Source organism: Panicum hallii, chromosome 4 (genome assembly GCF_002211085.1).
Source record: "Panicum hallii strain FIL2 chromosome 4, PHallii_v3.1, whole genome shotgun sequence".
NCBI classification, from domain to species: domain Eukaryota; kingdom Viridiplantae; phylum Streptophyta; class Magnoliopsida; order Poales; family Poaceae; genus Panicum; species Panicum hallii.
Genome location: NC_038045.1, coordinates 36,569,302 through 36,580,875, shown reverse-complemented (window position 1 = coordinate 36,580,875; position 11,574 = coordinate 36,569,302). Strand labels below are relative to the sequence as shown.

The window sequence follows — 11,574 nt, the reverse complement described above, 5'->3', positions numbered from 1 at the left end:
AATAAACTAGCCAATGGCAGCATGCAGGAAGCAGGACTAGGTAGAATAGTGGCAGCACAAGCAAGACAGGAGGCATCAGCATCTCCTGTGTCTCGGCATGAAAGGACACCAATCCATATATTAAGCAACAGCACAATATGCAAATGCAGTTCGTCTTTATATATAATAAGAATATGCAATGCAGTTATGGGCCAACAAAACCACAATGCCAACCACCGAGCCGCACTGCCAAACATAAACATAGCCCCTGGATGATCTGGATGATGAACAGAGTCAAAGCATCGGTGTAGAAATATTAGTGTATGTTGTACACACATCAAGAGCCCTGCAAGAAAAACAAAAAAGCCCGAATTCGCGGCGGTGACAACGAGAACAACCCTCACCGAATTTTATTCAGTTTCCTTCCACCACCATCTCCTGCTTTACTTGATGCTGGATGAATGATTGCAGGGAAGCCTACCCCCTGCTTTCCAAAGAAAGTATCATGGCACCAGGAAAAGGATAACAGATTGGGGTGGGGGGGGGGGGGGGGGAGGCCCCCACTAACACAAGCACTGGTTGAGGCCCACTATTGACAATAGGATCTGCACTACGCTTGCAGACTTCCAGTGCATGCTGCATAGAGACTGGAATGGACCAGACACCAAAAGGGACTCCGGACTTCTGGACCAGCTCACTTGGTAGGGTTTTGGATGCACAGAGCCAGTAACTGAAGCGAGCAACTGAGCAAGTGCAATGGCTTGGAATAGGAACAGATGATTATGACAGCCTGATTTGATCTCCTAACTGCTGAATTATCAGGATTTGACGGTTCTGCAAGAACAGCTAAAGGACCTGAATGATCATCAGGTTACAAAAGAATGCTCACACAGAAATGCGGCCCTTCAAGAGAGGGTTTCACAAAGAAACAGATGCTGGATCATGCGGGAAGTTAGTAAGCACAAAGCAGCACTCCAAAAACAGTTGGCAACTTACAGCATAAAAACCATTTACAACAGAAAACATGATACACGGTCAAATAGACAGACATAGACATACTCACACATCTTATGTTTGCAACCTAACATATCTGAGTCCAAACCCAAAAAAAGAAGCAAAATAAGAGGAAAAAACAAAAACCATAGGGGTACATATGGATATAAGTAATCCCCTTCTCACATGTTAAGTCCTTTAACCTTGTGGGTTTGAGAATGGGACCTTACAGGTAAGAGTATGATGAGGCTGCTGGGAGCAGAGCATGTTCATCTTTTTTCCTAGTTACCGTTCTTGCTCTTCTCGGTGGCTGTGGGTGCTGCAAATATTAAGTACACTATCGGATTACACACTTGTAACAAATGAAAACAAGTGAAGAATGGAGACTCGCTTCCTGATTCATGACCAGAAAAGCAGGGTGAACACATGTTCACGTGCACAGTATAAGGAATAGACCAGACCTAGTTCAAGCAAATTGGAATTTCTAATAATTTTATAGAAAAGCTTATACAAGGTGCACCAGTGCAGACAGCAGAACTGCAGGCAGTAGATTCTCTGATATGCCGCCACAGAAAAAAGGCATGAACACTAGCAATACATCCATATTCAACCACATATCGCTTGTACTTACCAAGGCCCACTGCGTCTGAGCCCTTCATGATCCTGAGCCTCCTACAGCTGCCCATGAACATTCTGCAATAGAGCAAAATTTCAGAGATGAAGCAGCTTTATTTTCAAAGACAGCACAGTTCCTGCACCCTTGGTTCAAGTCAAAAACTCATCGGAATATGCAAAATGTTAGTGGGGCAGTAACTGGCACCCTGTGTAGGCCTATGGAAGATGTAGAATAACAAGGTGTTAAGGGAGAAGATAACCTCCACCACTCCCCCAACAGGTAGGGATTCAACAGGTTCAAATTCGAGCTTCCCTTAGCATTTTTATAGTTTTACTTTATTAATTAAAAACCATTAATCTTTCCCATATTCCTTTAGGAACAATAATCCATGTGCTGATGAAAAGTGATCTACAAAATCTTCCCTATAGAACTTACACAGGACTAAGAGCAGCATATCAAGTTATCAACACCCACAAACGAAGAACTTCAAAACCCAAAGCAGTAAACAGGGCATACTAAATTTTCCAATCCACTATAAGAAAATCAATACATCAATATATTTAAGACAAGGATACATGCAGATGATGATAAAAGGTTTCACCTAAGTATTATTTTTTAAAAATACAGCTCAAATCCATCAACTTTGCTAGTTCTCTTAGTAAATAAATTAATAAAATTTGGGCTAAGGAAATCACTCACCTCCACGGGACATCACCAACAAGCATCCAATCTCCATCCTTGTCCTTATATGTAAGGACAAGCTCAGTCCCATTTTTATGATCCAATAGTCGGCAATCAGATAGTCCTTCTCTTCCTGATTTCCCATTAGATTCATTATCACCTGCAGGAATAGATAAAAATTCAAGTACTGCTCCACCATACAAAACGCCTCTAGGTCAGTCTTCTAACCAACATGGATGAACAAACAACATTGCCACACTCCGTGCATCTCAAATACAACAGCAAGGGCATTTCTAACAAACTGCAGTTGAGCACAAAACGCATGAAGCACCATTGTGCACGCCAAATATAGATTCTGTTTTTGGATGAAAGGGGATGATCCATAACAGAATGCTTTATGCAAACAGCATCGTTACAAGCCATGGAGGATGATAGAAGGTATAATACTCCAATAGCTCTTCTGTTGATACATAATGCAAGAGATATTGATGACAGGGCAAGTAGGAACTAAGAATAGAAACATCAATCGATATTCAACAGAAACACTGGTCCTTGTTCATAATAAATTCGAGGAATAGTTATACTGTAGAACTACAGTCTAAAATGCTTAAGATAACCACATCATTGTATAGGTATCATATGGAAATGTCATATATACGGAAAGTAGATCTACATGTACTGTGAATACTGCATATCTTCAAGCAACAATTCATAGAAAAAGAATCAGCTAATCAAGAAATGTTATACATATCTAGCAGACAAAATCATAGTGCTGAGGAAGGAAAGATCAGAACCAACCCAAGAACTCACCAACAGTAAAGGAGCTGAACATTTTCTCCAGCGCCAGCGAGAGCTCTTTGTAGTTGTTGTACATCTTAAGGTCCACCTTCCTGAGGTATGGCGCACCATCCATGCTAACCTTGACATAGAGGCAACCCTGGTTCATCGCCATGGTGTTCTTTCTGTAGCTGCGGATTGGTGGCCATCCTACCACCTGTGCCCTGTTACAGTTATTCGAAAGAGTCAGTATCCACCAAATATTGCTCAAATTTGCAAAAAAAAAAAGATTAAAAAACACAGCACAGCTTCAGCTGCAAATAGTTGCCGGATAAACGAGCTTGCAAGTACGTAGCAGGCAGACATTCCCAAATACTAATCAGAGAGCATAACGGAAAAGCAGGCTAATTGCCCACTCGCTACCTACCTTGTTTCAGGGACTGGTACACTGGCATCACGCAAATTGACAACAGACAAAAAAGTTAATTCTTTTCGCAACAGAAGAACTGAAGAAAGCCTTGTCTGCTTTTTCAGAGGAAGGACAGGTTAGCTTTTCCGTACAATGTTCTTCTTTGTTTAGCTAAAGAGGGGAAATCTCTTATGCCCACATGAGCTACCAGCCTTTTTCTGCAATTTTTCTGTAACATAAATAGCTAAATTCACCAGGATTGTTCATTTTTAATCAGAAAATACTGAAAAAAATATTTTTGTTTAGAAACTGCATGATTGTTTATTTGTTTTCAAGGGGAAAAAGCAGGAGACAGATCACACACACACACAGAAAAAACAAAGTAAGCAAGTAAATAGACATTTTTACAGAGAAAAACACCTAAAACCCGCCAAGAACATCGAGGAAGGCGCAACTCGCCAAGAAATCATCTAGCACCAAGAAACCCAATAAAAAAAGATTTTTTTTTGGAAAAAGAAACAGAAGAGCTTAAACTGCCACCAGGCCACCAATCCGCGAACCCACCATCCACGCACAGCAATCCGAGTGTGGTAGACCTACTTTGCCGCCGGAGCCTGCGCCTTCTTCTTGTCCTCCTCGTCGTCCGCCGGCGCCTTGCCTGTTGCTGCCGCGTCCATCCGCACGATGGCGTCCGCGAATCCGCGCTTGGCCCCGCCCTTCGGAAGCAGCTCGAGGGTGAGCGGCGTCCCCGCCACCGCCTCTTCCGTGCCCGGCAGCCCCAGGCGCAGCTCCGTGGCTGCTGTCGCCGGCGACAGCCCGATGTAGTCACGCTCCTGTGGAGGCGCCATGTCTAGCCAAACTCCACGAGCATCACCAACTCCGGGAATACGGGGTTCTTGGGGGAGTGATGGGTCAAGAGGAGAGGGAGCAAGGGAGGGATGGGCTCGAGGTTTGTCTTGGCCGCTGCCGCCGCTGCTGCTGAGCTCGTGAGGTCGTGAGTGGGGAGAGGGAGGAGGCAGAGGACAAGGAGGTGGGGTTTAATGCCGTGCTTTTGCACAGAAGTCCTTGTACTTATTTGTAACTATACTTAAGTGCTGGTTTAGATTATGCTTATGTTTTGTCCTCTTCAAACTTTTAGGTGATTTTGTCTTTGGCATTGGGAGGTAGGGCAGTGCAAGAATCAAAGGTGATTGGAAACTCGAAAGGTTCCGAATTGACAGTGTGCCACTGAAGCTACTAGCAGTGCTATCTAATTGCTTTTTTTATTCGATAGGTACAAATGTTGAAGTTTCTACTACGTGTGTGTTCTCCATTTTGCAGTATGATGCTCTTTTAGGACTATTTTTTCAGTTTGCAATTTCCAGATTGTAATAATTGCACAATCCCAAGATGAAGCAAACGGCTAGTAGAATGCAGTACTAGTTTTTACTATTTTTAATTACATAGTATAATTTAAATACTCATAACGCACGCACGCTCATCCATCTGTATGTTTTCTAGGATCTGCATCTGAAGCAAATAAATGGGCTTTTAAACACGTCAATTTCAAATAGTTGTAAGACAGTAGGAGGCTTCGTTAGCTTGGAGACAAAACTGCAGTTTTGCAAATAGAAAATTACTGTTACTATAGCAAACAAACTACATTATTTTTTACCTCGCCGTTGACGCGTCGCACGCCAGGGTCGCAGACAAGGGAGCAGTACGGGCGAGTAGGACTGGACACGCTGGTTGGATGGCCCGACGTGGAGACGCCACCGGAACGATGGAGCCCTCGGGCGGCCCGGCGGGCGGGCAGCCAACGCTGGAGCTTGGCCGCTGCCGGGCGCCCGCAGCCGACAAGGAGCGATGCCGGACGGCGACGCGCGCGCGCGCCACGGGGCGACGGCGACGCGGCACCGGCCGCCAATGCACGCGCGGCGCCTGCCGTCGCCGCCGTCGTCGTCGCATAGCGAGCGGCTAGCAGCTGATGGGGCACGTCGTCGGCCGGCCGGATTAATGGCGTCGATCGGCTCCCGTGCACGTGTGTCCGGACGGGATGGGTGGGTGGGTGAGGAGTGGTGGTCACCACCGGTGCCCGCGAGCGCGGCCGGCCGGCGGGACCGTGCATGTGCCCTGGCCCATGGCATGGCAGCTGCTGGATCGATGGATCGATCTCTCAGCCGCGCAGGCGTCGCCCTGGGCGGGCGTGATGAGACGCGGATTGGATGGGATCGTCGTTGGCGATCCACCGATGGGGATCCCATGCATGCCGCATAGCATGTAGGTGTGTGGTTGCTTGCAGCTCATGTCGTAGCTAGTAAGACGACGTCCCAGCTGACCTGACCTAGAGGAGGACATGGATCGGATCTTCTGAGCTGCCGGGCAGTGCCGATGCTGCGTCGATCACACACAGAGCTCTAATTCAGCTCAGTTTGTTGCGGTTTCTAATTCAGGCAGTAGAAGTTACTATACTAGTAGTGATAATAGTAGAAATTGGTTGGGTTTAATTAATGTAATTAGTGCTGTTTGTCCTTTATTTCTAATCTTCGGTCGAGTTTGTTCTGCTAGGTCACGAAATTGGACTTGTCAAACTAAGCAGAGCATGTTCCAAAGACGCACCAGAGCAGGGGGCGGAGGGTGGGCATATGCTATAGTTTTTAGATATATAGCAAAATATATATATCTGGAAAAAATAAAATAGATTGTAATTTGGGACGGTCATTCTAATCCGTTTGCAAATGCTTGTGACATCAATCGCTATCTCGATCGGATTCCAGTTCTGGAAGTGTGTGCTATATATATTTCCTTTACGTTTGAATCTTTTTCTAGAGGAACTGTAGTTTGAATCATGATCCAAAATTACAAATCGCAGATCATATAAAGCAAACACTTACCCGATCAACTTATGCCTCATTGGAAAATTGATGCTGAAACCACATAAGATTTTGTTTAATTATTTCCGAGATGGGAGGGATCGGAGGAGAGATTTAGCTACTATTCCATCCGTCCTGACTGTCACAGTGTCAGGGGTCGTTACATTTGATATTCAGAGCAGGCTCTTACCATGTCACGGGCGCATACAGGTCAGATGTGTGGGCATGATGTGCATGACGCGTGAACCCTGTGTGGACACGGTATGGCACATGCGCCGATACTGGACGTATCGACTTGACCGAGAGAGTAGTTCCTGGGTAGGTGTTACGTTAGGGTAAGTTGGCTCGGCTTCTCAACGAGGACATCAAGTCTCTTAAGTGGGGGAGGTTGTCACAACCCATTAGAGAATCAGTCCGGTGGGCTAAGTGGAACATGGGCCACTTTTGCGGGACTGTACCATGCACGAAAAATACTGTAGCGATCGGGAGTGGGAGGGAGTTTAGTCATGCTCGCTGGTGGGTGACTGTGAAAGTGTCTTGGTGATGCCTAGAGGGGGGTGAATAGGCGTATTTGAAAAATCTGAAAAAAATTTGCAGCAATTAAATCTGACGGAACTTCCGACACTGGATCGGAACTTCTGAGAAAAGGAAAGTTCTTATACGAAATTCAAAATTAAATTTGAAACTGCAGAATCTGGTGGAATCAAAAGTTGCGCAATGATACTAGAAGATTTCTGCGGACGATCTTTGCAAGCACAACAACTCGAGTACGTAGATCAGCATAAAATAAACTCTAGGTAAACAAGAACTAAATAAATGCAATAAGCACAAGACACAAGAGATTTATTCCCGAATTTCACTCCCACTAAAGAAACTACGTCTCCGTTGAGGAGCTCACAAAGAGTCAGATCTTACACTAACCATTTACCTCACTCAATCAACTACAGAGGAGGATTGACTCACTTACTATAAAATCCACAAAGGATGGGTAATACAAACTTCCCGGGGCGCACACACACGAGAGGACGCTCAACCGGGCGACACCGAACCGTCTAGAAGCAAGTCTCAAGAGTAACAAATGCGAATCGATAGATGAAAAGATGCTTCAAGTATCCTTGAGATGAACGTGGCTGCCTTTTCACTTAAAAGCTCTAGCTCACTCCTCAATCTTGCTCTCACCTAAACCCTAGCTCGAATCAACTCAAGGATTAGCTCTTGGAAGGATTGGGGAAGTGTTTTGGAAGCTCAAGAAGGTATTTTTCTTGTGTAGGTTAGCAGCAAATGAAGACGGGGCTGAGGGGGTATAAATACTCGAGCCCCAAAACTAGCTATTAGAGTGCTAGTTAAGTGATTATTGGAACTTTCGACACGGGGTCGGAACTTCCGACCCTAATTAAAATAGCCGGCCGAGGACCCCCTGTCGGAACTGTCTGGCAACTTTCGACAGGGTTCAGAACTTCCAACCCATGGTTGGAACTTTCGACACACACTGAGACAGTGCTAAAACTAGGTGCATAAGTGTGTGATTTGTGCCTCTCTTAGATAGTTAGCATCTCAATTAAGCACTTTGACATCTTCAATCTATCCATTCACATCCCTCTTAATAGTACGGTGTTTCCAATACTCAAATTAAATATAGAAAATAAATAAAGATCTTCTTTTGAGCTCCATCAGCGTCTATCAAGTAGATTGGCATCTTTTCACGCAAGTATTTTATTTTATTAAATTTTAACCTGTCCATAGCTCGATAAACATATTAGCTCCTTAATTATGCATGTCATCAATACCAAAACCCACTTAGGGGGCCAAATGCACTTTCAATATCCCCTTTTTGGTGATTGATGACAACACAATTAAGCCTCACAAGTAATACCATAAATCATCTTGAAGTCAATCATATAGTTGAACTCCCCCTTAATATGCGCAGTTTTCAAGATAGAATCAACAATGTCCTCAAATGCCATTTGCGCATATTAAAAGAGCTTCCCTGTATCATTGCATTAGTGGGGTGCATAGTGTGAGAAATATCATTGTGATGCATATGACAAAATATATCACGACAATCAAAGTGGAAATAAATATTACATCAAGTCATGATCATCACAAAGGCAATAAGTTCTAAGATCACACTAGCATAGATAAACATAAATAAGTCTTACAAATTTAAAAGTCTCACTAGGCATACCACCACATATAACACAAATACAAGTCTTATTTGTCCATAAGCACATAGAGTTCAAGGTTCAAAGCTACTAGATGCTAAAAAGATAAATAAAGCCCAACATCCACATACGGCCTATGGTGAGCTCACTCCCCCTTTGGCATCAAGCGGCAAAAAGGAGAGACCCTTCCATATCCATCACTCATCATCCTCATCATCTTCTTCTTCATCTGTGGGTGTGTCGGTTGCGGGCACGTCGACTTCTTCCTCTTCATTTGTCTCCTCACGCCCGCCTAAATCCTCCTCAATATCATCATCATCCATTTGAGGAGCACCAAACATCATAAATGAGCCGCCAAGCTCCTCCCAAGGGTTGTAGAAAGTTGGAGGGGGAGCGAAGTCCATTGGAGCAAGAATCTGAGAGCGAGGCATGTCATTCTTTGCCATAAGAGCCTTTTGCCTTTCCTCCATCTTCAAGAGTTGCTCATCCACATACTTCCTATGAGCATGAATTTCTTGGACGTTGTGACGGCCCACGTTGAAACATGCAAACAAGCCTTGAGAGATGAAATGTAGAATTCCTTTTTTCTTTGGGTCACGAGGAGGCAGACCATGGGAGCTTGAGGGACCTTAGGAGCTAGATGGACCATGAGAGCTAGATGGGACATGTGATAGTCCCTGAGCGGAGTGGCGAGATGCATGAGCTCCAAGCTTTAGAAGATGCTGAAGTTGACCTTTCTTTGGCTTGTAAACTTGATGGCCCTTATCGGTGTAACACCCTAATTTTCAATTAGGAACCCAAATAAATTTTTGCTAGATTCTTACACGACCCATAAGGTTTTTATTAAATCATTTTGATTTTAGAGCATTTACCGTGAATTAATAGTAATTTGCTTTACCATAAAAAGAAAGATAAGGAAATATAGGTCTTGTGCATTTCATGCCGTATTGCATTGTTTTATTGTTTGTCTTTCAATTGAATTTAAATTTCAAATTCAAATTCAAATGCATTTCTTTTTCTCCCTCCTTTTCCCTTTGGGCCCAGCCCATTCTCTCTTTCTCTTTCCCCTCTCTCTTTTTCTTCCACGCAGCCCAAGCCCAGTCGGCCTTTCCTCCTTCCCCTCCCTTCCTCCCGCACGGCACAACCGGCCCAACTGCTTGCGCCTCCCCCAGCCCAGCTAGCCCGCACGCCCTCTCTCTCCTTCCCTCCTCTCTCGCTGACAACCGGGACCCACCTATCGGGGGCTTCCCCGACCTCGTGCTCGAGCCGGGCTCAGACTCGCATTGAGTCTGGCCGCGGCACGACCTTCCCCGCCGCGCGACGTTCGGGTCCGCATGCCAAAGCACCCGCGGCCGCTCTATAAAACCGCCGCCCCGTGCCCTAGGATCTGTAAGACCCGCAGCAACCGCCTCTTGTCTCGGGAAACCTAGCCGCACCTCCGCCTTCGCCGCCGCTCCTCGGTCGCCGTCGCCGTTACTGTCTCGCCGCTCTTCTGTTGCTGCAAACCGCCACTAGAGCTTCGCCTTGGGGTGAGGAACCTTGGCGGCCTCAGTTCCCCTTCTTCCCCACCTTCACACCATGAAGATTGCTTGCCGGAGCTCCGCGACCACGCGCCACCGCCGTCCGCCTTTCCCCGGCTTCGTCTCACCAACTCGACCCCCTAGACGTGTTCCTCGTAGCACCCGCATCCTTCCTGTGCAGACTCGAGTTGAAACCATCACCGGAGTCGTGTTTACGCGATTTTCCCGATGAGCCACTGCCGTAAGAACTCATCGCCGGTGCCAGCGCCGCCGCCCCGTAGCCGCCAGCCGTTCCCCGCCATCCTATCCAGATCCGACAGTCTAGATTAGATCTAGACCGCAGTCAAATAACTGATACCGGTCAACCCCAGGAAATTTTGCACTTTAGCCCCTGAGTTCTATAGAAATCAACCCATAGTCCACGGCAGTTCAAAAGTATTCACGAATAGATCTTTTTTCTTCTGTTTAGGCCCCTGTCCTTTTCAAAAATAGAACCCACCATCCCTAGCCCCTCTGTTTTTAATGTAAACCCTAGATCTAAGGTTTAATTATATTCTAGCCCTCGGTTTCTTTATTCAGAGCCCTTCTAGTTTCAAATTTTCTACAAATAAGCCCCTAAAATCATGTTTCAGCCATAACCTCTCCGTTTTAACTCCGTGTTCATCGATTCTTGCGCTCACGCGACCCTTGCGACGTATATAGTAGCTTTATAATGTTGTTTTGCTCTGTTTATATTGTTGGGTGTACTATTTCTTATTTTGTATTTGTCTGTTTGTATGTACTTGTGTGTTACGATAGATGGTGCGCAGTTCGAGGGTCCGCAAGAGCAAGGTTTTGAAGATGTTCCCGAGATGTAGCAGTACTTTGACGAAGGCAAGTGGTCCTTGATCATATTCCAGTCCTAATAACTTTCTAAATACACATATTTACTTTATTTGCATGCATGAGTCTATAATATGATGGACCCCAAACTAAGAATGTGCCTAGTTTCTTTTGAATTTCCTTGATTAAACCTGGGTTGTTATATTTATGTTGTAGCTACGCTAGTTGCTTTTACTAGACTTTGGTTGGATAACCTGAAATCGTGTTACACTGATTTACTCATGTTCTGAAATACTTTTATGGTGATAATTAAGATCATTGCATTAATTGGAATATGGAGAACCACTCAGGAAAATAGTGCAACCACAATACTACATGGTTCTGATCTTAGCTAATTAATTAGAAACTTTAGCTTGTAATGGTCTTACTGAAAGGGCAAGAGGGGAGTGCATTGATAGGGTATAGCTCGGTCCTCTTTGAGGTTTTATTTATGGTCATTGGCTAAGGTACCGCCTCATTAGGGAGGGTTACGACCACTGCGGTCTGAAACCTTAGCGGACCGTTACAAGTTAGGGAATCTTTGTAAAGGTTTACTAGATTTTGGTTGGATAACCTGAAATCATATTACACTGGTTTACTCATGTTCTGGAATACTTTTATGATGATAATTAAGATCATTGCATTAATTGGAACATGGGGAACCACCTAGGAAAACAGTGCAACCACAATATTACATGACTCTGGTCTCGGCTAATTAATTAGA

At 44.9% G+C, this 11,574-nt stretch overlaps 1 protein-coding gene across 1 annotated transcript; it reads right to left on the bottom strand.

Annotated features, from left to right (window-relative positions):
- Window positions 1-922: 922 nt before the first annotated feature.
- Window positions 923-4,474, bottom strand: LOC112890785 (auxin-responsive protein IAA21-like). Its single transcript, XM_025957644.1, has 5 exons — window positions 4,056-4,474; window positions 3,080-3,270; window positions 2,288-2,429; window positions 1,604-1,665; window positions 923-1,291 (listed from the first exon to the last, which is right to left on the bottom strand). Exons 1-5 carry the CDS (start codon window positions 4,301-4,303, stop codon window positions 1,254-1,256), a joined length of 681 nt encoding a protein of 226 aa, XP_025813429.1. The 5' UTR covers window positions 4,304-4,474; the 3' UTR covers window positions 923-1,253.
- Between the last annotated feature and the right edge of the window lie 7,100 nt (window positions 4,475-11,574).

Coding starts and splice junctions, on each gene's coding strand:
- LOC112890785 (XM_025957644.1), bottom strand. CDS start 4,303: ATGGCGCCTCCACAGGAGCGTGACTACATCGGGCTGTCGCCGGCGACA. Junction 2,430..3,079: donor GTTCAGCTCCTTTACTGTTG/GTGAGTTCTTGG, acceptor CTATTCCTGCAG/GTGATAATGAATCTAATGGG. Junction 1,666..2,287: donor GTTGGTGATGTCCCGTGGAG/GTGAGTGATTTC, acceptor GCTCTATTGCAG/AATGTTCATGGGCAGCTGTA.